Source organism: Primulina eburnea, chromosome 1 (genome assembly GCF_022965805.1).
Source record: "Primulina eburnea isolate SZY01 chromosome 1, ASM2296580v1, whole genome shotgun sequence".
Classification (NCBI taxonomy): domain Eukaryota; kingdom Viridiplantae; phylum Streptophyta; class Magnoliopsida; order Lamiales; family Gesneriaceae; genus Primulina; species Primulina eburnea.
The window spans coordinates 2,450,019-2,477,923 of record NC_133101.1 but is presented as its reverse complement, the minus strand read 5'-3'; the positions used below and the strand labels follow the sequence as shown (position 1 = coordinate 2,477,923).

The following is a 27,905-nucleotide window of genomic DNA, read 5'->3' as shown; positions in this document are numbered from 1 at the left end:
AAATATCACATGTTAATAAAAAATAATATTTTTTTTTTGTTTTAAGAATTAAACATAATTTTTTTCCTCTATTCTTTCACGCTCTTATTTTTTGTCGGCGGTTTTGTTTTGTAACTCTGGTCAAATATTTTTTTTAAAAAATAACCTCATGTAGTGTATTTGTTCACTACATGGGGAGGTATTTTTTTAAAAAAAATATAATCAGATCTATTTCCTCAAATATCCTTTTTTGTCGCTAAAAAAGTTTAAATATATACATATGATACGTTTACTTGCTATGATAAATATAAAATCATATCAATTTTTTGTTTACTATTTCTTTATGACCTTTACTAACTCGTAAATCTTATCTATATTTATCTAATTTAGACTTTAAAACTTAATGATTTATCACTAATAAAATGTATTATAAATAATTATTTTTAATCAATATTCTTTTTAACCGATGAAGAATTAAACTAATATAATTTTTCAAAAAATAATATATGAAAAATTCTTTTTAAAAAATTATAAAACACGAATAAAAAATCTAGGATATTATTTAATAAATTTCATTTGATTTTATCCTTATTCATGAATTTCTTTACTCAATTTAATAATTTTTATTTTATTAAAAATAAATAATATTTATACCTAATAATCTTAATAAATTAAAATAATTACATGTGAGTTAATAAAGATTTACGTTATTCAATAAAATCACAACCGCAATTTCACAAATACAAAATAAAAATAAGATTATTTATCGTAGACGAATGACAAAATCGTAACTTGTCACTTAATCATAATTTCAATAAGAAAATTGATACATTTTATTGCTTATTCATAATTATTCCACGTCCTATAATACGATGTTAAAAATAGATCGAATATTCAACTTTTTTATATCAGTTTATTTGATGTCAATTACAAAATTTTACCACACAAAATTTTAGAGCTATAACCTATCCTCGTATATTATCTCATCTACAAACCAAAATGTTCATAATATTATTAATAATTAGTTTATTAAAAGTTACATAATAAATAATTATTTATATTTATTTTTCCTTAAAATAATTCCAAAAAAAAAAAATAAATAAATAAATAAAGAAAAATTGACATCTAATCAGCTACCCAGCAAGTGGAAAAGTGGGATAGTTGATACCATGGAAAACGAATCGAGTCATCCTCTCCCCGTAAGACAACCTAGTCCCGCCGCCGCCCCCGTCGCGGCCGATGTTGGCAACTCGTCGCCCTCGTCTTCCAGAAGATATGTACGGTCCGAATGGCCCACTATCGATGGCCCGCTCGGCCTGTCACATGATGAATCGCTTACCTACGCCCGAAGATTCTTCAAGTGGGGTTTTTTCTGCCTGCCGTTCCTCTGGGCCGTGAATTGCTTCTACTTCTGGCCACTCCTTCGCCGCCCACATTCTCGTCATTCGGACCCCCTTCTCCGTCGCTGTAAGTTCTTGTTTTCAAGGATTTGGAGGCAGCATTTTACTCGTTTTAGATATATTTAAGAATGTTATATTGTTTTATTTGAAACAATCTTGACTTTCTTGCGATGATATTTTTGAAGTTCTTTCATGCTGCCATTGAGAGCTACACCTGAAATCTCAAGAGCTTTGACTTATCTTTCTAATTGTTTGAATGTAAAAATGTCTCTTGCGGGCTTCATAAACCAAGTTTTACCTGTGTGGAGCTACATAATCTGAAAACCAAACATTTCATCAACTGAGAAAAGACATTGTATACTGGAAACAAAATCCAGAGAAAAGAATGAAATGGACTACCAGTTATCACCTCAAGGCAGGAGTACAAAAAGAGCTGCCAGATCTTTTGTGAGGTTGCCTGTGACTGATGTTAATGATGCATAGACAAGCATACATTTGAATAGCATCCATATTAATTCATTTTCCGTGAGCCGTGAGGCACCACACCCCATTTTTGCCTTCTCATGCCTCATTTGTACACGACTGTCACGTGACTATTAAAATCGCATTTTCCTTATGATTGTTTACCTGGCCTGGAGTCTGGATTTGTCACGTGGAAAGTGTAAAATCTTCCTCACCGTTATCATCATATGTCTGGTAAAGGAAACCCAAGAATCTTCCTGTATATAAATTCAGTGTTTGACATTTTCTGTAATTGCTCTGTTGCACTTAAGAGCCTGTAGCTTTGGTAATTCAATTTTGTAAGTTGGCTTTCAAGTTATTTCTAAATATAATGCCTTTCCTCCTTTCCGCAGATCTTGTTGGGTCTGCAATTGGTTTTCTGGTGTTCACGGCTATTCTAACCTCTTGGGCCCTTACTTTTGCCATTGGAGGGGAGCATCTGTTTGGCAATGTTTGGGATACTTTGGTAATGTACAACGTTGCTGACAGATATGGATTGACGGGATGGATTTAGATCTATGCCTAACTGCTGTCTCTGTCATTAATATCATGAATAAAGTATGTATTCCTTATGAGAATAATTTGATGCTAATATTTGGTTGCTGGATTGTTGTACCCTACGAAAAAAGTATCCATTACAGTTTCTGTTGGTGGAGTTTATATTTTGTGTAGTGCTTTTTCTGGTGATAACATATGTTGTACGGTCAGAGTGTATGGGATCATGGAAATGATGCCAACTTTGTATCTTATCCCAAAGTGAATATTTATCAGAAAACCAATCATGAAATGTATAAGACCCCAAAATGTGCAAAAACCTATGAAGGTGGTCTGTTTGTTTTGAGAGGAACTTGGATCTTTGAGTGATTTTAATTCCCCTAAAGTGATTTAGAAGCTTATTATCTTCAGTGGTTATAGAGATTAACCCATAACTATATATGAAACAAATATAAAGATACAATAACAGCTAGAATTTAAAAAGTGTAAAGAATGATGTCTTCTAAGTTCTAATCACGACCAATTTACTCCACATAACTAGCGAAGTGATTTTTAAAATAACTGGGAAGAAACAATTGAACAATGTAGTTTACATAAAAGCTTCTAAGAACAAGTTATTGAATACCTAATTCACAATCGATCCGACATTACCAAATTGCTCAATTCAGACAACTTCTTGTTAGCATCGTGCATCTCTTTTTCACTTGATAATATTGTAAAAAATTGATCAACAACTGGTGAATCATTGGCACTTTATTTTTCACCTATACACTATGCAAATATTTCTTGTTTTTATCTCAGAATTGTATGAATCCCTTCAATCTAATGAACTTTTCTTTGGCCATCACTAATTGATCAGATTTGTAGATTGGCATATATATGGCAGTGATCTACAGAAGCAAATACTTGTTAGTGTTACCACCTGTATGTGGTCTACTCGTCAGTTAATCTTTGGCACTGGTTTGTTGAATATCAGTGTAAACATGAGGTGGCACGCAAGACATCTTCATTTTCAAGTATTGCGGTTTAAGGCATCATAGGGAGTTATTTTCTATTTGTTCTACGAAATAACATTTTATGCTCTTGTTTTCCTTAAGGTTTCACCTTTTGAGACACAACTTGCGGTGTTGAACAGGCCTTGGCAACTTAACCATAATATTTTTCCTTCCCATGTGAGAAAGTACTGTTTTACCAAATTGTGTAATGGGACAAATACCGAGAAATGGAGTAGAATATTCATTGGTGTTTGGGGGTTGACTATTTAATGGAATGAAAAATAAAGAGCTCAAGTAAACAAAAAATAAGTAAATGACATTGTATCTGGTTTAGATAAATCTGTTATTACCCTTGAATCAATCTGGTTAACCGTTCAGTTTTCAGTTGGTCAGCTTGTTTTTTGGGTGAGTGCCATCCTAACACAGGTTTGGAGTTACATTTATTTACTATACTGGCATATTGTTTAATTTTGATAAATATATGTTCTTCCTTCTATTTCTTACAAGAGCAACCATAGATGTCACTGGATGACTGGAAGCGCCAAAAGAGGGAAATAATTAATGACTCTCAATATCACGAAGAGTTTATGTTGCTGTGTACCTTTGTACTCAGCTATCTTAGAAGACTAGATGTTTGTATCGTAACCCACTTTTGTTGGAATAGCTTTTGTTGGAATATATGTGGCATAGTTGACACAGCCCTTGATCTAGTGGCCTGCATATCTTGGTGGTCTACTAGTCTTCCCCAATAGAAATAATGTGCCAGTTAATATCAGAGAAGTTCCTCAAACTCTCTTCGCTCTTGTTAGAAAGATGGAAACTCACATCATCTTGACTATTCACATCTATCAACTTACATTTATCGAGTCAAGGAAAAAAACTTGCAATTATGATTAAGAGGGAAAAACACGTGTTCTTTTGAATTCATTTTCGCATTACTTTTTAGCATTGCTTTAGCAAATATTCTCTTCGCCTGTCTTTCTTTTTATTTCAGAAATTCAATGCGTAATTTCAGAGGTTTTCCCTGACTTTGTCCGGATTCCATTATCAAGAAGTGTATCCACTGCTTCTTGTACTTGATGAATTAATTTCAAGATATAAGGCTTTCCTATTATAACGGGGTATCGATTTGACCCCATAAGCGGGACCAAGATCTATACATCTCGATCGGAGAAGAATCAAGAGAAAAATAAAGAATCGGAATTGCTCGAGGTATTTCGAATTGTTTGTTGACACGGACAAAGTCAGGGAAAACCTTTTCTTCCATTTGAACTCATTTCAATAATTCTTTTAGTTGTGTAGTTTTTAGCAGATAAGCCCAGTTTTGGACTCCTGACATATACGAAGGAGTGCGGTTCGTTCGAGAATTTGTTCAAAATATTATATATTTTTATAGAAATTGAATTCTTTCGAATATCTTTTGTACGGAATCGGAGGAATATGCGGAGAATGTGGTCAGAGACTAAAAGGAATGTATAAACCAATGCTTCCATAGATTCGATCCTGGTTTACAATTATAGCTTCCATACCTGTTTATTTTTTATCAAATGACAAAGACATTGTTAAGAAAAAGATGGCTTTTTTCCCTTTGAATTCCATATTCGAAGTTGCGATCCAATTCGAGGGATTTCTGATACCAATATTCAATTCGTTGGTTTGCTCATTCAACGAGCATTCTCAATATTATGCCTTGAACCCCTACGTCATGCCATTCCATTTAGGATTAGGAATAGGCGTAATCGGACCTTTTTGATGTACTTGACCTCGTATCGACACGTGGAAAAGAGATATCGAGGGCGTTGGACAATAAATGTGTTTACGTTACGGCTGGAGTTTGGTGAATATTAGGTGGCGGATTCGGTCAATGTAATCACATCGACAAAATCAGTTTCACTTTAATAATCTGATTCAAATTAGTAAAATCTCACCTCTCATACATCCATGATAGTTGTTTCTGTACCCTATTTATATCTCGGTGTGGGCTGCCTGATGGGAGAACCCATGGAATAGAGCTCGATAATATATGCTTTTCTGGCAATGGAGGACTCTAGAACAGGGAATGGGGCAAACAAAAAGAAGTTTACATGCAGCAAATTTCATTGGAAGCCTGAAGAAGATGTACTGCTGACAAATCTTGTCCAAAGGTTTGGTCCCAGCAATTGGGAACTCGTTGCAAAACACTTCCCAGGAAGAACAGGTATCCATATCCATTCTCTGTGAAATTAAATATCCTTTCCAATTTCGTAACTAAAAATTACAGCTTGTCCATTTTATTTTAATCACAGGGAAGAGTTGTCGCTTAAGGTGGGTGAATCAATTGGATCCCGAAATTGTCAAGACGCCATTTACTGTAGAGGAGAAGCGAAGGCTTCTTGAACTTCATCAATGCTATGGAAACAAATGGGCAATTATCTCTCAACATTTTAATGGCCGAACAGATAATCAAGTGAAGAATCAGTACCATGTAATTATTGGAAGTCGAACAATCAGAGCCTCTAGCCCACCTTCTAGTGACAACCCAGAAGACACTCCTAACGAAGAATCTATGAATTTGTCTCACTCTGAGAATGTATCATCAATGGAACCTGGTTCTCAAGTTTCAAATGTTTCCTATAACATAGACAACAACAGTGGCTTTGATCCACTTTCTGATGTTACTCCTTATAGGGTTGAGTTGCCGTTTATTGACAGCGGACCTTCTATGTATGGCAAGGATGAAATGTGGTTTGCAACAAGTGGCTCAAATCCGGGCATGATTGATCCTCATTCTTTTAACAACGCTAATCTAGGATACATCGGTTCTGCTGATCAGAACACAATCTGGGATGATGAGATGAATTCTGATGTTAGCTACACTGAACTCTTGAATCTTCCTACAGTAACTCCTCCCCAGCAAGGATATGTCAAAGATCCTCAATTCATAGACTTTTTTGGGCTTGAAAATCCTTGATAAATTCGCTTTCGTACTTTATTTTTATGAGTGTGTTTGTGTGTTGTTTAATAATTAAATGAGCACATCAGGAAGTGCCATCCTGTTTGAATTTGTGTTTTTGAGTCAGTCTGTCGTTGATTTGGGTCTGTTTGAGTTATAAAACTGTTTCCTTTTCCCTATTTCTGTCTTGGCTCTATCTGGGTTTTACTACTTTCATGTTGTAAGATGCTACATTCTCACAGGCGGCCTGCGGAGACAGATTAATGACACTAGTAAGCGGGATCGAACCAGATTTCGATGTACCCTGTCAGCTGTTCTTTAACTGGTCCATTAGTATCGACCACACCGGCTAGTCCATCCGTTGAGAGGCATTGTTGGACAATGGTGACATAATAATTCCTAGGAAGATATAATCTGGTTATCGGAAATTTCCTTGACAAAGACAACATTGTTGTCAAATGAGGCCGTGGGCCAAAATAATGCTGCAACATTCATTAACTCAACTCGAAGTTATAATCGGAACACAAAAATACTACAATTTGACTTCTCCAATTCGAGAATTCATTTTCATCAGATATAAGAAAATTAAACGTATCTTTGATGTTAACACCGACGTTCCCGTTATGCTGAAATTATTGCATATAAATTAGGAATAAAAAAATATAGTGAAACTAAAACAAATATTAATTTTGCTGGGACATCTTGTGAACAATACATGAATGATATGGAACAGTTAAATCAAGCTTGTAAAAGAGCCTAGTAAACATGGTGCCATAGATCTCAGTTGCATTTCATCTGTTGAAACATAGTTCCAAGACCGATCCTGGACTAGTTCCGATCACGATTCTTACGGACCGGATTAAGATGGTTCCGAATCCATTTTGAAGTACCTCAATCCGATTCAGTGTCAGATGTCATGTACTGACTAACTTTTAATTGATTTGGCGAATTACAATTAAAATTACAATTATATCAAATATAATTTAATTTATGATTTTTTTTCTTAAATAATATTTCTTTTTAAATCTTTGAATCATATCTTTATTTATATTTTTCAGTTCAATCCAAACTTCATTCATATATTTAATTTTTAAAAGATTATATATCTTTCCTTTAAAAAATATTAAAAATGGTTAATTTGAAAATAACAAAAAACATGTTTATATAATTATTCCAACTATATAAAACACAACGCGTGCAAATAATAATAATATAAATGAAATTTCAAACTAAAGAAATATTTTCCAAATCTTCATTTTATCAATCTCAACAAAATATTTCAAAAATCCACTCAATATCTAATTTTTCAAATATCTTGCAATATCATAAAAAATCTCCAAGAAATAAATATGCACAAAATTTTAAAAATCTCCAGGAAATAAATACGCAAAATATTTTCAAAATCACATAAATATTCTTTAAATCTATTCAAACTTATCCCAAAATAATTTTATTATTTTGGGACCAAATATTTTCAAGAGTGGGTCTCATGTGAGACGGATCAACCTTACCCATATTCACAATAAAAAGTAATACTCTTAGCATAAAAGTAATACTTTTCATGGATAACCCAAATAAGAGATCCGTCTCACAAATACGATCCGTGAGAGCGTCTCACACAAGTTTTTGTCTATTTTCAATTTTGAGTAGGCTTGTCAAATTGGGTCCGGCCCGTCGGGCCGGCCCGCCCCGCCATAAAAATTGAGTGGGTTGGGTTGATAAAATAGCAACCCGTTTGGAGGTGGGCCAAATGGGTTGAGCCCGTTTGGGTTGCGGGCCAAACGGGTTGAGCCCGTTTGGGTTGCGGGTTGGCCCGCCAAATTAGGGTATAATTTTATATTTTAAGTTTTATATAAAAATTCTTATTTCTTCCTTATTTTTTCTCATGTGCCTAAGCCTGCCAAATTAGGGTAGAATTTTATATTTTTAAGTTTCATATAAAAATTCCTATTTCTTCCTTATTTTTTCTCATTTGCCTAACTTCAATCACTCTGTAAAATCTCTATGCTTCTATTTTTTTGAAGATGTTATAATCTTCAGTCTCCTCCATTTTTTTAATATTTAACTCGAACTAATCCAGAATTATCGAAATTAGGTCTCTTGTGAGACGGTCTAACGAATCTTTATAGAGTGAGTTTCATGTGAGATCGTCTCACGGATCCTAATCTATGAGACGGGTCAACCCTGTCCATATTCAACAAAAAAATAATACTCATAGCATAAAAAATAATATTTTTTCATGGATGACCCAAATAAGAGATCCGACTCACAACTACGACCCGTGAGATCGTCTCACACAAGTTTTTGTCATCTTTATATGTGAGACGGGTCAACCCTACCGATATTCACAATAAAAAGTAATACTTTTAGCATAAAAAATAATATTTTTTCACGGATGACCCAAATAAGAGATCTGTCTCACCAAAAACAGAAAAAATACAATATAATATGTTAGGATAAAACGAGGCTCAGACAAACTGATTATGACATCTCCAAATACACAGCAAACTAAGGCGAAGACCACAAATGTTTTCGATCAAAACCCCGGTTACTGATAACAAACTCAACCCTAGGCAAATAGCCCCTAAGCACACAGCTCACCACACGCAGTAGGCAAACTTAACCAATGCGAAAAACGACACTGATCGAGATATCACAAGAACCGAAGGCAACTTCCAATCTCCCACACACTCTCGTATATCACTTTAGGGGTATAGAGGAAGAATGGAAGAGAAGGGCTCACATACAACAAGCAAAGAACACTACACTTAAAAGAAGAATGAAGAGCACACAACATATTTCTTTCAATCTCTCGTTACTCTCTTTTGTCTCACTCTCACGCCTTGGCTGCCGAGAAACAAAAATAAGGGTACTAAATGAATGATATAACACCCTAGTAGACCAAGGCTTTAAAGAAAATGGTTTTGGGACAAAGTTGGCCAAACCCAACATTGAAAATATAAAATAACCACGTTGGTTTTACATGTTTTTTGTATTTATTTTTGTGCTATAATTATTCTAATTATAATTTTTTTGTTTAGGGATCCAGCCCTTTTAAGCATTCATTCGATATCTCTTTGCAATACTGACACACCATTTGGCTTATTGATTGGCTCTTTGTTGCAAAACCCTCGAGGATACTTTGGCAAGCTTATTTTTCTTATCGGACTCGAGAAAAAAAAACTCACTTCTTCTTTTTAAAAAAACATTGAAATCCCATTATAAAAAGTTTATTACACGAAATCAGATATATTGAAAACAACACTTATTTTATATTCACGTGATATATCCGATTTGTAGGCATAGTTGAATATTGCAACCACTTCGAATTGAATGTTAAAGAGAAGACACAAATATACAATTGAGGGTATTCGAGTAACAGTGTCACTCGAATTAACTCCCAAGAAACAGTGTCCTAAAAGGTTTGATTAAGCTTCTCTTAATCTCGCTTAATCTTGAAGCTTCATTAAAACGTTTCGCTTTGGCCAAAAGCGATCAAATATAGATTGACCATATTAAGTGTCATTCAATAAGCTTAAATGCGATTTTTTTAGAAACAAAATTGATGAATAAGAAGAAGAGGAAACACAAATTAGCGATTTTATTAGTAAGTGATACTAGCGATATACAATCTTACATAATTCAATATTAATTACAGAGGTCCGCATGAGCTTAGCTCAGTTGGTCAGCAGCAGTAAATCTTGGAGCAATATTAATTACAGAGGAATTTTTGGAAAGTGTTCACGGTCCACTTGTTTTTTGAGAAAAAATATCTATCCAATGTAATGAAAATGATTTATATTTGAGATTTAGTTTTTTAAAGGTAAAATAACAATTTTAGTTAAGCTACATATATTTATTTAGTTATGTATATTTTAATGGAGTGAGTCTCATGTGAGACCGTCTCACGGGTTATAATCCGTGAGACGGGTCAACCCTACCCATATTCACAATAAAAAGTAATACTTTTAGCATAAAAAATAATACTTTTTCATGGATGATCCAAATAAGTGATCCGTCTCACAAATACGACCCGTGAGACCGTCTCACACAAATTTTTGCCATTTTAATGAATCAATTACGTTCTCGTAACTATGTTTTTTTTTTTTTGAAACTACGTTCTCGTAACTATGTTTTAATAATAAATTTTAATTATTTTTCTTAAAATCATATAATTAAATAACTAATATTATTGTTATATTTTATAATTATTATATATGGTTAAAAAATTTCCGTGACATTTACGTATGTTTAACAATATAATTATTAAATTTTAACAATGTTATTGTTGATTTGATACATGATTTTAAGAAAAAGAACTATAATTGATTATTAAAACATAGTCACGTAGCTATAATTTATTAAATAAAGATATGTACGTTACTAAAAACGTCACACCTCAATGTATATTAAATTATAGCTCTATTATTTTTATAATACCAATTATTATTATTGTTTGTGTTATTCAAATAATAATATGGAAAATTATATTTTTGGTCATGTAATTTTCCCGTTTTGCGATTTTGATATTCTATGTTATCAAATTTAAGTTTTATTCTCACATCTTCAAATTTTTGGCAATTTAATTCCTTTTTTTAAAACCCGGAATGATATTATGACACTACACAAAACGATATCACATCAGCGCTGCATTGATGTCACATCAGTTTCATGTCGGAAAAAACGACTAAAATTGCCAAAAAACAAAATATATATATTCAAACTAAAATTTTAAATTTTCGAATGTCTCGAAATCGCTCGATGACGATAGACTTTTTTTCAAATTAACTGAAAACTTAAAATTATGTTCAGTAAAATTCAAATATATTTTCACAATTTCTGCCAATATCACATTTTCATGAAAAATAATAAATTTCAATATTTTGTTTTTCTAGTTAGTGCATCAATTAGAAATACTAATTCATCCCGACATAATCTCTTCCCAAGAAGACAAAATTATATAATTAATCCAGCCTTAACTTTTCATTTAACACATAAATTTAGTATCATTTCATACTTTTTTTTTTATTTATTAAGACGTGTTATTTAATTTTAAAGTGCTATTATTTTTCAAATGAATGATAAAATATGTTATTACATGTTTTGCAAATGTAGTAACAAAAATCCAATGTGAAAACATTCTTGATAGATTATTGAATGTCCTTGTTGAAGGTAAAACACTTATTTGATACACATAAGAATTTGAAAATGTACATCCGATTTCTTCTCAATTTCAATTCTTTCAGAATAATGATTAATTTTTCAAAGAAGAAGAATATATTATCTCACAGCAATTTCAATCAAATAAACTTTGAAACAAGTCAAAAGTTATATCCACGATAAAAAAAAAATACGAAATATCAATAGTCAAAATTCAAGAATTAAAAAATCCCAAATTAGAAAATCATCACCAAATTTCATAATCAATTAATGCAATATCTATGTTCAAAAAATAATTAATGCAATATTTCATGCAATTTATTGGCTAATATAAAAGATTTGAGAACGATGTCCTCAAGATAGACGAGAGTCCTTGGGTCCATGTACGTTCCTTGATATGATTGTCTATCGAATGTTCTACGTCTAATGAGACAGAGAACAACATAGGATCATGTTAACTTTTTGCCATGTGTTTCAATAATTTGTTCACTTCAATGAAAGAGAGAGATAAATAAAAATGAGTAGGTCTCATGTGAGACTGTCTCACGGATCACAATCTGTGAGACGGGTCAACCCTGCCCATATTCACAATAAAAAGTAATACTCTTAGCATAAAAAATAATACTTTTTCATGGATTATCCAAATAAAGAACCGTCTCACAAAATACGACCCGTGAGACCGTCTCACATAAGTTTTTGCCAATAAAAATATACAAGCATTGTAATTTTATATAAATTAAAAAAGATACACCAATAATTATCCTATCATCTTTGAAAACTTAATGAACAAAACTTAAAATTAAATTTTCATTATTATTGTTGTTCTTATTAATATTATCTTGTAAGAATAAGTCCACGCATGTAAATCACAAATTAAGGGGGAAAAATCAGACCCAAAAGAATTAAAACTAAATCTCCTATAATTAAGTTGGCTGGGTTATATATTGGTGGATAATGATGTAATAAAAATAATATCATTAACAGAATAACTATTGTATATAACTATCTCAATCCAGTATTTTCACTAATTTATTTAAATTTAATATCTTAGCTCCAGCATTTTTTAAGTTGATTGGCTATATTACATTATTTAAATTTAATATCTTAGATCCAGCATTTTTAAGTTGATTAATATATTACATTATCTAAATTTAAATTTTATAATGAGTCGGCACTCAATCATATTACTTTTAAATTTAAATTTTATAATTTTGAGTCGGTACTCAATCATATATATATATATATATATATATATATATATATATATATATATATATAATCAAAGAAGAGGTCTGTATAATAACTAATTTTACTAAATTCGTGCTCTATAACATAAATATTTTTCTTATTATTTTTTTATTATTGAATATATTATAATAAAGAATCCTAATCCTAATAGGATTCTTTGTTCTGTACATTGTTATATATATACACATATATGCGATGCTTTGTTCTAAACACCGCAACTTTGATAATCTTCTCCTCTTCCCCGACTGAATCGTTAAACTTTTCCTTAAGAAAGCAATACAATTCTCGATGGCACCACCAGTTTTCGTGGATGAGAAGGGCGGAGATTCCTTTCCGGCAAAGTTGACTAAGCAAGTCGTCGTTTGTTCCATCATAGCAGCCTTTGGAGGTCTCATGTTTGGCTATGATATCGGAATATCAGGTGCGAGATCACGATTTTACGTAATTGTTTTTATGTAAATTTGTTATTTGTTGAAGAAATCAAATAAAGATGACAAATCCCACATAGAATTTTAGTTCATGAATCCAACTTCAAGAAACGGACTGATCAAACATATGATGTTTCAGAGATTCCTTTTCTTGTTCTGATTTTCTTCAAGACCCTGAAACTACATATTATGATTAATCTTGCAATCTTTAAATTCTCTTTAAAATCTTGAAATAATATTTTCATAAACAAATTTATACGTAAATAATATATGATAACACATGAATCAATGTCATGCAGGAGGAGTAACATCCATGGATAGTTTCTTGCTGAAATTCTTCCCCATGGTGTACGAAAAGAAGCACAGAGCGAAAGAAGATAACTACTGCAAATATGACAACCAGATGCTCCAACTATTCACATCGTCTCTGTACTTAGCAGCGGTGGTGTGCAGCTTCTTCGCGTCGTTTTGCTGCAAGAAGTTCGGGCGGAAGCGCACCATGCAGATGGCGGCGGCCTTCTTTTTCGTCGGAGTGATCCTCAACGCCGCCGCAGTCAATCTCCCTATGCTCATCGTCGGTCGCCTTTGTCTAGGTGCCGGAGTTGGGTTTGGAAATCAGGTATAATATTCTTATATTTTTAAAATTAGCAACAATATTTTTACGTCCAATTTATTTAGAAAATTGTGGTGATAAAATATAAATTAATATCTGTTGTATCTATTCCTATATATTTAATGTGGCAATATTTTTTATATATAATTATTCTCTCTATTCTTCTTCGTCATAATGTTAATTAAGTTTATCTGTCTTTTTTTTATAGTATTTATCAAATATAATTTGTTGCTAGCTACTAAATATTTAGATCTTAAATTTCATTCTCTTTATTATTATTATTATTATTATTATTATTTTTTCTCCATGCCCTGGCCTACTTGAATTAGAAGTTATTAATTGTCTTGGATTTGATAAAATTATGATCCTAGCAAACAGATGATGATGCACTTGAATTTTTATTTTATTTTTTCACTTTTTTTAATTTTTTTTTAAAAATATCCTTTTGTTTAATTTGTTGAAATATTTAGATATTGAGAACATAAACTCTAATATTTATTTCTATTTATAAATTTTGAAATGCAGGCAGTGCCACTATTTATATCAGAAATTGCACCAGCAAGGTACAGAGGAGGCCTAAACATATGCTTCCAAATGCTGATCACAGTAGGCATTTTGATAGCAAATCTAGTCAACTATTTTACATCCAAAATGCTCACTTATGGCTGGAGGATATCACTTGGTGGTGCTGCATTCCCGGCCATTTTCCTCGGCTTAGGATCCCTTCTCATCGTCGAGACACCCACGAGCCTGATCGAGCGTGGCAACACGGATGAGGGTTTAAGGGTACTAAAGAAAATCCGAGGAGTAGAAGACGTGCAAGAAGAGTATACTGCAATCTTTCGTGCCACAGAGGCTGCAAAAAAGATCAAGAACCCTTTTAAAAACTTGTTGAAAAGATCCAGTATTCCTCAACTTTTCTGTGGAACGATACTGCAAGTTTTCCAGCAGTTTACCGGGATCAATGTGATCATGTTTTATGCCCCTGTGTTGTTTCAAACTATTGGGCTCGGGTCAGATGCTTCGTTACTATCAGCTGTGGTTACAGGTTCTGTGAATTCGGGCTCCACTTTGGTTGCAATATTCGGTGTTGATAGGTTTGGAAGAAGGGCCCTACTCATCGAGGCTGCAATCCAAATGCTTGTTTCTCAGGTATATACTCAAGATTGTAACATCATAAATCTATGATAACTATACTAAGAATGAGATTCTTACAACATGCCTTTTTATGCAGTGTATCACAGGAGTGATTCTCGCCAGCCAATTGGGCTCAACAAATGCTATATCCAAACTATACGCGTACATAGTAATGGCCTTGATCTGTGTCTTTGTCTCGGGTTTCGCCTGGTCGTGGGGTCCCCTCGGCTGGTTGATCCCGAGTGAGATATACCCGTTGGAGACACGGACTGCAGGCTTTTTCTTTGCAGTCAGCACGAACATGATCTGCACATTCATAATTGCTCAAGCTTTCTTGACGATGCTTTGCCATATGAGGTCGGGTATCTTCTTCTTTTTCGCTGCCTGGATCGTTGTTATGGGATGTTTCGCCAAATTCTTGTTACCTGAAACCAAAGGAGTTCCCATAGATGAGATGAATGAGAGAGTCTGGAAAAAACACTGGTTCTGGTATAGGTTCTTCACGGATGAAGAAGGTGACCAATCTTATGTGGAGAAAGAGCTCAAATTACAAGTTACCAAAGACGAAGTTTGATTTAGTTCATTTTTTGTTTGGTTTTTGGTTGTTTCAGTTCTTAGGATTAATGTTGAGATTTTTTGTTTGGCTTGGATGTTTTAGTTCTTATGATTGATATTTAGATTTTTTCTTAGGATTGGAGTTTATATTTTGCTTTGTTACGCTGGATCTCTCCCTTAGTTTGATTATTCCAATTAAATACTAAGTTTTTCGTTTGCTCTTTCTTTAAATCAGCTTCAATATCCGATTACTTGGATCATTTCAACCTTTTCTTATATTTGGGGTACTATCTTCTACTGTCCAACTTTTGCCTTTAGTGAGCAGAGAAGGTTTATCGAAACACGGTGTGTGCACGACGAGAGGCAAAGTAAACTACCCCATAACTTTTCGTAGCTTGTAAAAGATATCAAATACTATTCCATAGATTTTTTCAATGCCTGCATCAAAGAATGAAGCAAGAGAAGCTACATTGTATCCAAGATAATTTACCTATTATATACATTTGTATATCAATTTATCATGGAAAGTCAGGAGGGTAGTCCTGCTGATGCTTTTCCACGTCTCTCTAAGCGGTTTTTCTTAGTAACAGAGGTTGGAAGGTGGAACATCATACACATCTGAGAAAATTTCTTCTAAACCTGGTTTCTCAATCTTCTCTGCAACTTGAGTTGTATGCAACACCTGTGGCACAATGGTTTCCAATATCAAACTCGTGCACAAAGATGCTTTGTCATCTAAAAGAATCGAGCATTATGAGCCTACTAGGTCCGCTTGTTTTTACCTCCTTCCGAGTAGTGTCCCGTAATCGGACTCAGCTTGAGAATTCCACCAACCATCTCCTTCAAGCGATTTTTGAAACCTTGCCACGGGATCTTGAGCTAATCTCCACCACTCTATCTCTGTAATAGGGCGATATTTGGAAGAATCGTCAAACGTGGAGTGGTGTCCTATTCTGTACGTGAGGGCCTGTTAGTGAAAAGGATCAGCTCTGAAAAAACAAACAAAACATAACACGAAAATCATTTTTCACGTTATATATAAAACAATAGAGAACTGTGTTTCACCTCGATCAAAACTGGTCTGGATTTCATTAATTGCCATTTTGAGAGCAACATGAACATTGCTGAACACAGCAAAGGCGTCATTACCTTCAGCTCGAATGCTACGTACTCCGTATGCTTGACCTCTAACCACAATACCATCACCTATGTACAGACAAAATAAAGAAGCCAATAAGAGAACCAACAAGGAATTTTTTGTGATTATGCCTTGTGGATATATAGGATAACATATACTTTGAAACTGTTGGCTCACTGGGGTTCTGATAGCCCATCCATTGTTTCGGCAGAAAAGTATGACTGGAGCATCAGTGACAGCAAATTTAAAGCAGCAAGGGAAATACCCCTAACGTTTATCAGTATAACAAGAATTATATCACATATCAAAGCCTTAAAGATTGATAATAAGAATCTTCTCCAATGGAAGTGACATAAAATAAAAGATATTAGTCTAACAAAAGTCTTTGATGTTTACAACCATTATTGTTAAAAGATTGATCACATACTCCTAGTTAATGGCCTCTTTTCCAATGGAAGTGACATAAAATGATATTCTTCCCTGTCTTTGAGCTATATAGAAGATAGAGTCCATTGTTTGAAGTATAGCCATGTCTTTGTACATCTTCACATCAATGTTCTTTTCAATCTGAGTAAACCAAATCATATTTTCCTAGCCTTTTCTTTTCTTTTATTTTCTTTTTTTGCACTAGTGCAAACATATAATGCAAAGTGTGGATCATAGGCAGAAGACCTGTACACAATTGTTGCTTAGTAGCTGCCCTCTCTCATCAAGAACACGATAGCAGGATATCCTCTCTGTTGATTCGGATAGAGATTTCAATTCTCGAGTGAATTTAACTATTCCTCAAGGGAAATTCAGAACCTGGTAGAACGAAAAATATACTGCAACTATTGAAAAACAGCGACAGAATTTAGATGATATTATTGGTGAAAGAGGAGTTATTAAGCTGCTGCTATGCTATTTAGTTACTGTTCTTCTGTTTTAGGTTTTTACGTCTTCAGCTGACGTAAGAGTTCAAATAAATTTGTTTACGTTTTAAGTTTCTAGAATGTAAAACGGTTGTACTTGTTATTTATCGAATTTCATTTGTCAACAAACGAGTCAATTTCCACTAAAAAGTATCGAGTGGCATGAACAAACACAAAGTGGAACAATAGTCCCTTTAGGAATCTAATGCAGAATTAACGAAAATCTTGGCTGATGAACATCAAATTTTTTGTGCCTCCGTTCCCTCAAACTGCATCAAAACCAAGAATTTCAAGCTGGGGACAACTCTACAGTCGCACCTAATCAAAACAGGTTTAAATTTTGATGGATGAGTTTACTTTTGTTGGTTTGGTAAATTCATGTGCTAGTTTGACTTGCTAATATTCAAGTACGGTGAAAGTGAAAGTGAGTGTTAAAATCGGAGTGTTTGAAATATTTTATATTCTCAATTCTATTGTCTTTTCTGTCGAGTCTCTTTGTTATTAACAACAAAAAGAAGTGATCTTTTTGATGAGATTTGAATAGATGTAGCCTAATTTCGGGTTGTCAACATCAGCAATAATGATGCTGCGAAATTCCAATGCCAATGTGACAATAGGCACAAGCATCATCGACAACAACACAATTTATCAACAACAAAAGACCATGACGGACTCCCTCGACTACCATGGCAATTACTGTTTCGAAGATGATGAACTCGTCAAAAAATTTGCAAGATCTTTAGTAACATGAGATCACTCAATGTTATATACATGAGTTTCTTCACTTTGTCATGGGAGAAATTACTAATGGCATTGATATTGTCTTGAAGCTTATTATGGATAGATAACCACTCAGGATTCATATGGACCTCTGACCTCTTTATTAATATTTGCATATTTGAAATTAAAAGATTTGAAACTTCTGTACAAACTCAAATTTCATGGAATTTGGGTCCAAATTAAGTGGTCATATATGATCCAAAGAATACTAGATACCGGAGCATTCTAGAGGCCTTGTTCCTAAGTCCATCACATATTTATCAGTCCAAATTATATTATATGAGTCCAATAAACAAGAAGTTGTGATCCTTATCTGTTCACATGAATTATTTTTTCTGTCTTTTAGTTTATGGAATTCTTCCATCGGGACTCTCCATATTTATAATGTTGAGCGACGATATTGGAGTTTCGACCTGATCCAAGATTGTAAATTTCCATTTTCCCCGTTGTTTTAGTTAACCCATACAAGGGTTTTCCACTTAAACATGTATTCTAACTAATTCTTGCTCCATCATTTATTAATGAAAACCGATTTAGACTGAGGTCCTCGTCAACAAGCTAGCTAGCTAGATATTTTTCATTTTCAATGTAGAAAAAATAGACAGGCATCAACATTTATTGACATGGACCCTTCCTATATACATTAAACATACTAAGTTCATTCAAGTTTCTTCCAAATAAAGATAGAATTTAAGTTTGATGGAGCCTAGCTACCATAGACGACATCCAAGAACCATCTCCCCCACACGTGCACATGCATCGCTAACAATAGGATCTTGTTCCAAATTTCTTCAACAAATTGTATAAATCCACGAGGAAAGCCTATGGAGGCAATAGGGTTTTGTCTTTTTAGGGTCTCTTAATCTTAAGCTTTTAAGTTTCGATATAATGTTTTGTCTTCTACCTATTGGGACCTCTCTTGCATTAAATGTTGATTCGTACATTTGTATCAACAATGTAAGACAACCCTTGTGCTAAATCAATCTCTTTAATGGATGTTTCATGAATTCGAGTGAAATGAATGTTACGTCTCTTTAATGTTTTGAGATAGTCAAAAATATTTATAAACTTGCCTTTGTCAAGGGAAAGGTAGGCCATCGTGCTACGCAATGTTTCGTACCATGTCCGAGTTACCATCACTTTTGATAAAATTACTGTCACTCTCACTATATAACATATAGTAGTAAAGAAAACTTTCAACTCTTGGCTCAACTTTAAGATATTTTCGATCCGATGCACGATTTAGTTGTCTGGTATCACTTTATCACGATTTAGTTGTCTGGTATCACTTTATATATATATATATATATATATATATATATATATATATATATATATATATATATATCCAATCCCTCTATTTCCGAGAGGAAAGACGTTCATGCAAAACCTTTCTTGGGTGAGGTAGAATCACTTTTCAGGTGAGTAACTGAACTGAATCAAGCCGGGAAAGGAACACGTCCTCTCTTTTATGAGGTGGGGAATAAGGTGCTTTCGAGTGACGTATATAGGCGTGTTGACAAAGGAAAGGTCTAACCCGGAAGGGACACATTGCATCTAGAGTTTCTTAAATTAAATATTAAATAAATATAATAAATTATAAATAAATTATCTAAAATAAAATTCTATCAAAAAGAATGTCAATACTTCATTTCATACCTATTTGAAAGATTCAATTAATTGGTTCAAAGATAAAAAAAGTCGAAGTTGAATTAGACAAGATTCGGTTCAGATACAATACAAATCAACCGAATTCGATACCCTTTCATTGCTTTGTATTTTATTTCTTATTCGATTTTATAATTCGTCATCACTTTATATATATATATATATATATATATATATATATATATATATATATATATATATATATATATATATATATATATATATATATGCACTGGCACATTTTGTCGATGTTTACCCACCAAATCGGATCTCGAAAATGTTAAATTTACATGGGAATATAATTGAGTAAATCTTTCGGTTGAACAAGATACAAGTAATGCGTTGATAAAATATAATCGAAAGATAAAGTCATACATTGCATGCCCGCACTAATATAATTTTACCAAGGTGATGATAAAATTGGTTTCCGACAGAAGATGACAACAAAGTTGGTGTAGTGAAAACTACGAAAATTAAATGAGAATTGCAAACTTCAAAATTTGACGAACCAACGAAGTGTTTTAAATATAGAGCTTTTTTAACAGTTTCGAATTCTTAAATTATTTTAGAATCTAAATTTTACGCATTGTTTTGCTGAGAAACCTTATTTAAGACACTATTTGGCTCGTGAGTAAGATGATGAATGATAAATCGATATAAATAGATAAGATATCGTATAACATACAATAATCTTTTGTAGGTATTGAACCAAACATTGGATAAAGTAAAAACTTATAATCAATCAATTTATTATCCTCTGACAGTCACATCAAGATTATAGAGTAGCATGTTCCATTTGGTTGGAAGATAAATAGTGAATAATAAAATAAATTGATTTGATTGGATAAAAATAGAGGCAATAATAATTTATTAATTATTTGGCGTAAACTTGCATATAAAACTATATCGTGATTATGATACAAGAAAATTACAATACCTTTATAATTTTCTTTTTGAATTTAAATTAACTCGAGGCTTTGAAGTTATTCTAATGATTTGTATTCTCCCCAAATATGTTTTTTTATTTTCAAAATTAAAATTGATTACTATAATTTTGGTAACCTAGCTTGTCTCACTTGATATAAAAATCAAAGTTTAAAATGACTTATAATAAGATATAATTGACTTCTATAATAATTTGTACTAATTATATTTTTCGTATAGTGAATAAGGATATAAATTAGTTGTTATAGGAATCATTGTTCAGTCACACATGACATGCACGAGACTGGACCCGAACCCGACAATTTTCATGGTATTTCATCAATATTGTTTCCAATCCTATTCTACCTTCTATCAGGATCAAAACCATCGGTTTGAAAACCGTGACCAGGTAGGTCTAAACGTATCCTTGCATTAATTTGAATGTGTTTCATTTAAAACCGCAATGAAAAAATTAAATATAATAAATTATCATGTAATATAATCTACTGTTTAAAACTAAACTCATTCGTAATCGTCACGAATTGATCAATAAAAATTCATCTATATTTAACCTTCTAAAATCAAATTGCATTTTTTCAAATTTTTGAGCATATTATTTTTTTTTACAGATACAGTAAAAATTAACTATTTTTCATATCAAAAAATTACTACACAACATTATAATTTCCATTAAAATTTAATGTACATGAAAATAATGTAGTTGTCACGCCTCAGGCCGGCGCCCATGCCTGCACAATGAGCTTCTATAACAACTAATATGTATCCGTCCTCTTTTACGAAAATTATTAACTCGAGTTACTATAAAAATCTATTATATCTCATTAGAAAATAATTTTAAATATTTAATTTTTACGACGTGAGACAAGAGGTATCACATTAATATATTATATCTATAATTATACTATAAATCACAATTTTCATTATTGCGTGAATTATTGTATCATGTACCAATATAGTGTGTTTAATTTCTATAAATGAGTGGACCTCCAATCATTTATCTAGCTTGCTAGCTAGCACTGATATTTTCCCAATATAATATACAACAAATAGAGACAGACTCCTACCATGCATATCAAACGAATGGTCAAAATTCGAAGCTGATCAACACCAATGGGGCCATATATCAAGTGAAATATTCATGAACCTTAGAGCGAAAACAATCAAATCACAGATTCAGACATGGGTTGAACCCAAATCTTGTGTGGCTTTTACAGAACCAGAGGGCATAGAAAATGTGGCAAGATAAAATAAAGAAATGACAAGTGTCCCTAAAATTATGTGTCTGCAAATTTGTCAACCTAAGCATATGGTTCCTTTGTTTCCTGATGTCTGTATTTCCTTGAGTTGGAATCAAACGTAAACTGGTTTTTTGTTTTTTTCAAAGAGATATTGTCATATTTTGTCTGCATACCAGGGTTAGGATTTTGTGGTCTGAATTTGTTTGTCCCCTCTGCTTGTTATTTTATAGGCTTTTTGTGGGAAGATATTTATGGCCAGACTCCTGTGGATGGATCACCACTTTAGGGATTTATTACCTTGTGTCTACTACACTTAGGGCTGCAAACGAACCGAACATGTTCGCGAGTTTTTCGAGCCAGCTCGATAAATATTCGATTCGTATTCGAACTTATCGAATTTGAGCCGAACTCGAACACGTTCGAACTTTTTTTCGAGCCGAACTCGAGCCCAAATTATTTTGTTCGATAGCTCGCGAATAGTTCGCGAGCCTTAATATTTTATTAATATAATATAATTATATATATATATATCTATATCTATACAATCTATAATCTATACAATCTATAAATATATGAGTTTGAATTGTGAATTTACTTAGTTATCCTTCACTCACAATTACTTCATTAATGTTTTACTTATTTACCCTTTCACTCAACATTACTTCATTAATGTTTTATTCATTTATTTATTTATGTGACTTTTCAATTTTTTGATCTAAAGATTGATATTTAAAATAAAAATAACTTTATTCTATTATTTTAGTTGAATGGACGATAAATATTACAAACACATTAATATGATATTTTATTTTATTGAATTGTGATACTTAATTAATGTTTGAGACCATGTAGATTCTATATGCTCTTTTGCAATTTTTTCTTATATTTTATTCGCATAATTTGATTAGTTTGATTTATTTCAACTAGACAGAGAAATTAATGATTTGATTAGTTTGATTTATTTCAACTAGACAGAGAAATTAATGATAAATTAAAAAGAACGAAAACTACTTTCTATTTTTGTATTAAATTTATTAGATAATCCTTATAATTTTTTACCGAATATAATTCTTTTAAAAAATATGAATTATAGTGATAATTTATTTTCATTCATTAGAAATTAATTTTTTAAATATGATATTTTTTAAATTTGTATTACTTATTATTTTATTTATATATGTGTTTTACTACACATATTTATTTGATTGATATTATTTAAAAAATATATTTACTATGAAATATTAATCATCAATATTAATTTACAAATGATCCATTCTGATATAAAATTAACTGTCTATAATATGTATTCTAAAAAAACAGAGAAAGTCAAACAAAATCTGCAAATGGTTAAAAGTTAGCAGATCTATATATACCTCTATAAATATATGAGTTTGATTTGTGAATTTTTTTAGTTACACTTTTACACACGATTACTTAATTAATGTTTCATTTATTTATTTTGGTGAATTTTTAATTTTCTGATTTAAGAGTTGAGATGGAAAATGAGAATACTTTATTTCATTATTTTAGTTGGATCGACGAAAAATATTACAAATATATTAGTATGATACTTTTTTATATTTTTAATTTAATAATTGTGATATTAATTAATGTCTCAATATATATCTCAAGCTTACATTTTTCTACAAGTGTTATAAAAACTATGTGAGAAAATGTTATTTTTCTTATGATTTTTTTCCAATTAAAATGGATATTGAGAGCATGCAAATTCTATATGCTCTTTTGCAATTTTTTTTGAATATTTTATATGCAATATAATTTGATAATTTTGAGTTATTTCAACGTTATTCATAGAAAAGAAATTAATGAGAAATTAAAAAGAATGAAAACTACTTTATACTTTTATATTAAATTTATGAGATAATCCTTATAATTTTTTAATTAAGACAATCCTTGTAATAAATATGAATTATAACGCTAATTTATTATCATTTATTAGAAATTAAATTTTTTAGATATGATATTTTGAAACTGAATATTACGTATATGTGTTTTCTACACATATTTATTTGATTGATATTATTTTAAAATTTTATTTAACATGAAATTATTAATCATCAATATTATTTTTCAAATGATCTATTATGATATAAGTTAACTATGTATAATATATATTTTTAAAAAGGAGAAAGTTAAACAAAATTCGCAAGGAGTTAAAAGTTGGCAAAAACAAAATTGATATTTAACTTAATAACAAGTTTATGGGTTTTATTTTAACTTCATTATGATAATTTAGTTAATTAAGAGTGACTTTGGTTTTAGTAATTCATTATTCTATTAATTTTATTTTTATTATTTTCCATTGTGAATAATATTTGGATGGAAAATATTTTTGTTAATTTGATAGAGCTATCATTATGTTATAATTACACGAAGTGAAAAATATTATATAAATAAATGAATATTTTGATTATCATCATCATGTATTTATATTTATTGTGTTTTGTTATATTTAGATTAATAAATACTTATAAACAAGATGTTATTCAAACGATTTTAAAAATTATCTAAATCTTTATTTTTCATTATTAGTCACCTACGTGCATCGCACGTGATCATTCCTAGTGTATATATATATATATATATATATATATATATATATATATATATATATATATATATATATATATATTTCGAATATTTCGAGCTTTCAAACTTTAATATCCGAGCAATAATTCGAATAGTTCACGAATATATTCGAATATTTCGAGCCGAACTCGAACTCGAACTTCATTTCGAGCCGAGCTCGAGCCCAAATATTTGAAATTATCGACTTCGAATCGAGCTCGAACTCGAATATACCTATTTCGAGCCGAATTCGAGCCTGACTTTTTTACTATTATTCGACTCGATTCGGTTCGTTTGCACCCCTAAGTCTACACTTCTTGTTGCCATGCTCTGTGAGACATGAGAAGAACTTGTGTGAGTTCATGAAATCAAAATCGTGTCGAACGCGAACAACATTTTTCGCACCTAAAATTTGAAGGATAAATTAGGTTCATCCTTTAAGTTCACGACTTTAGTTCATCCTTAAAAACAAAGTAGGAAATGACATCTCGACTCTCGTGTCTGAATTCCCCTCGAATTTTTGAACTTATCATCTGCACAAGATAATTATCTCTTTTTCATCTCTATCTTTTAGTCGGCACTTATTTTTGGAGACCAAACACATTTTGGATGTGTCTCTTTTATAAGTTTCTTATCCTGAATTCTTGTCGGTAACCAAAACAATCAAAATCCATCAGTAGAAGTACTTATTTAGCACATCGCAAAGAAGGTAGACCAAAAGAAATAGTTATCCGCCGGAAGTAGTCATGCCACACAAGAGCCAATACCCTCGGCATGGTCGGAGCCCTTGGATCCCTGTGGTGTTTAGGGGATCCAAGCTGAGGGATGAGGCCTGCAACATACGTGATATAGCATAGCCAAAGCCTCTTAAATCTATTTTTATGAAGTACAATCAGTCCGATCGGCTTTCCACACCGATAATACTGGAGACTGATTTTAATGTTGATGGGAAAATAGCATTTTACACCCTCGTAAAATGTAAAAAATATAAAGGAACCCTCTTATGAAATTAATACGCTTTTACGCCCATTTTCTTAAAAAAAAAAATCAAGTACATTTACCCATCTGTAAGGTTTTATGCCCGATTTTTTTGAAAACACGAGATTATGTAGCAACTGATAATATATTGGTTTTTTGTTTTTTAACTCCTTCACGGATCGAATCAATATCTATTAAATATAAACTAAAATTTAACGATTTTATTAAAGATGAAAACTTGGATATAAATGACCAGGTATCTTTTATTGTGTTTGTAATAATAATATATAGGATCATATGGTACATGATTTGGGCAAAAACTTGTATAAGACGGTCTCATGGGTCGTATTTTGTGAGACGGATCTCTTATTTGGGTCATCCATGAAAAAAATATTATTTTTTATGCTAAGATATTACATTTTATTGTGAATATCGGTAAGGTTGACCCGTCTCACATATAAAGATTCGTGAGACCGTCTCACAATAAACCTATTCTATGATTTGCTACAACATTTGTTGTCACATTCAAAGTGACAAGAAATCTAACCACTTTTTCAGTTGATATTTTTGTATAATTAAAAAATGTGGACCTTATGTTTGTTGAGTCCTTTCCCCAAAGTTTCACAACCTTTTGTGATTAAGTCGCTTTAATCATCATCCTGTTTTAGCTTTATATAAGAGTACTATGATGGAGACTTGAACTGTCTTACAATAACATTTTCATTCCATTCAATAATAGTTATCTTTTAAAACAAATATATTTTCTCATAAAATTTTGAAAAAATTACACTTTTTTTTCGTGTAACTAGCATGATTTTCATTTTTTTGTCATGTTACGTTGGCCAATTTACAGTTTTAGTCCCACAATTTATACTTTTGTTTAATTTTAGTAATTTTGGTCACAGTGTTGACATGGCTTCGAAAATGATGACGTGTAATCGAAAATGATGATATCTCATCGGACATTGCGACAAAAATTGGAAAAAAAAATTGTAAGTTAGTGGAGAAATATAGTGAATTGACTGATAACATGACAAAAAATGAAAACATACATGTTATAATTAAAATGAACGATGTAATTTCTCCTAAAATATTATTTTGTTATAAATTCAATTTCTGTCTAGTGAAAACTTTGATTGTTTCCAAAGCATAAGATTTTTGTTCTAAAATGAACTAATTATTTAATTTGTTACGCAATCAATTTCAACAAAGACAATATAAAAGTAAATTGTACCATTTTTATGATATTGATGGACATTGACGTTTGATTCTCACTAGGCTACAAAGAAATTTGTTCTATTAAATTGGTTTAAATTTAATTTTAATTTTAATTTTATAGTTAATCAAAATCAAATCTTAATTTTTATTTAGTTAATTGCCATAATTGTCCTCTTTTTTGTGTTTTTATAAGATAGATAATATTTTTTAAACTGAAATAATTTTTCAAAATAAGAACTAAATTATTCATATAATTATTGTGATATCCTATTATAAATAATCTTAGGAAATTTCATATTCAATATGATGAAAAACAATCGAATTAACGAGGAATATATAATGAAAATAAAGTATCATATTATCAAATTGTACAATATTTTTTTTATTATATATACACATTTTAATATTTTTCATAATTTCGTAATTTCATGAGATGGTTAACAAAAACAACCAACTGGCACATCATAATGCCTCCCGCCGACTCTTCCCTAGAATAGTAACATAGCTCATGAATAAATAAATAATCACATAATTAACATTTGAGTATGTCTCTTGTGTCGTTTACAGATAAAAATTCGTGAGACCTACTTGTTAACATCAAATCGAACCATGAGACCGTGTCACAGATATTAACATTTTTTGTTTCAAACTTCGAATTCTAAGCGTTGAATTCTTGAAATTTCGAATTTAAGATTTATGAATGAAAGGAGAAGCAAGGCTTTGATTTCCTTGGAAGTAAAGTATGGGGTCTGTTTATATAAATTGAAAAGTTATGAACTGTTTTGATCAACGAAGGGAAACGACTCACTTGCCTAAGGCCAACATAGATCAAGATCGACCTCGGTACATTCTGGCTAGATGAAATACGAGACAACCCAACCGGGAACATAGACTGCACTGGATCGGACCCAACCGCGGCGACGCATGAGCGAGCTAGGAACTCTTGGAAGAGAGATCATCGAATCAACCATAACGTATGTCTTTTTCTCCTCCAATA

General features: G+C 31.7%; 3 protein-coding genes and 1 pseudogene across 3 annotated transcripts; 3 read left to right on the top strand and 1 right to left on the bottom strand.

Moving 5' to 3' along the window:
- The first annotated feature begins 1,104 nt into the window (after window positions 1-1,104).
- Window positions 1,105-2,538, top strand: LOC140809188 (probable gamma-secretase subunit PEN-2). Its single transcript, XM_073166721.1, has 2 exons — window positions 1,105-1,446; window positions 2,234-2,538. The coding sequence occupies exons 1-2, from the start codon at window positions 1,149-1,151 to the stop codon at window positions 2,392-2,394; spliced, it is 459 nt and encodes a 152-aa protein (XP_073022822.1). The 5' UTR covers window positions 1,105-1,148; the 3' UTR covers window positions 2,395-2,538.
- Window positions 2,539-2,823: 285 nt separating this feature from the next.
- LOC140809119 (uncharacterized) lies at window positions 2,824-6,481 on the top strand. Its single transcript, XM_073166635.1, has 2 exons — window positions 2,824-5,567; window positions 5,656-6,481. Exons 1-2 carry the CDS (start codon window positions 5,408-5,410, stop codon window positions 6,318-6,320), a joined length of 825 nt encoding a protein of 274 aa, XP_073022736.1. The 5' UTR covers window positions 2,824-5,407; the 3' UTR covers window positions 6,321-6,481.
- Window positions 6,482-12,898: 6,417 nt separating this feature from the next.
- Window positions 12,899-15,642, top strand: LOC140810264 (sugar transport protein 8-like). Its single transcript, XM_073168142.1, has 4 exons — window positions 12,899-13,131; window positions 13,438-13,757; window positions 14,277-14,903; window positions 14,986-15,642. Exons 1-4 carry the CDS (start codon window positions 12,999-13,001, stop codon window positions 15,460-15,462), a joined length of 1,557 nt encoding a protein of 518 aa, XP_073024243.1. The 5' UTR covers window positions 12,899-12,998; the 3' UTR covers window positions 15,463-15,642.
- A 245-nt stretch (window positions 15,643-15,887) lies between these two features.
- LOC140827384 (2-oxoisovalerate dehydrogenase subunit alpha 2, mitochondrial-like) lies at window positions 15,888-25,777 on the bottom strand (annotated as a pseudogene).
- Window positions 25,778-27,905: the final 2,128 nt, after the last annotated feature.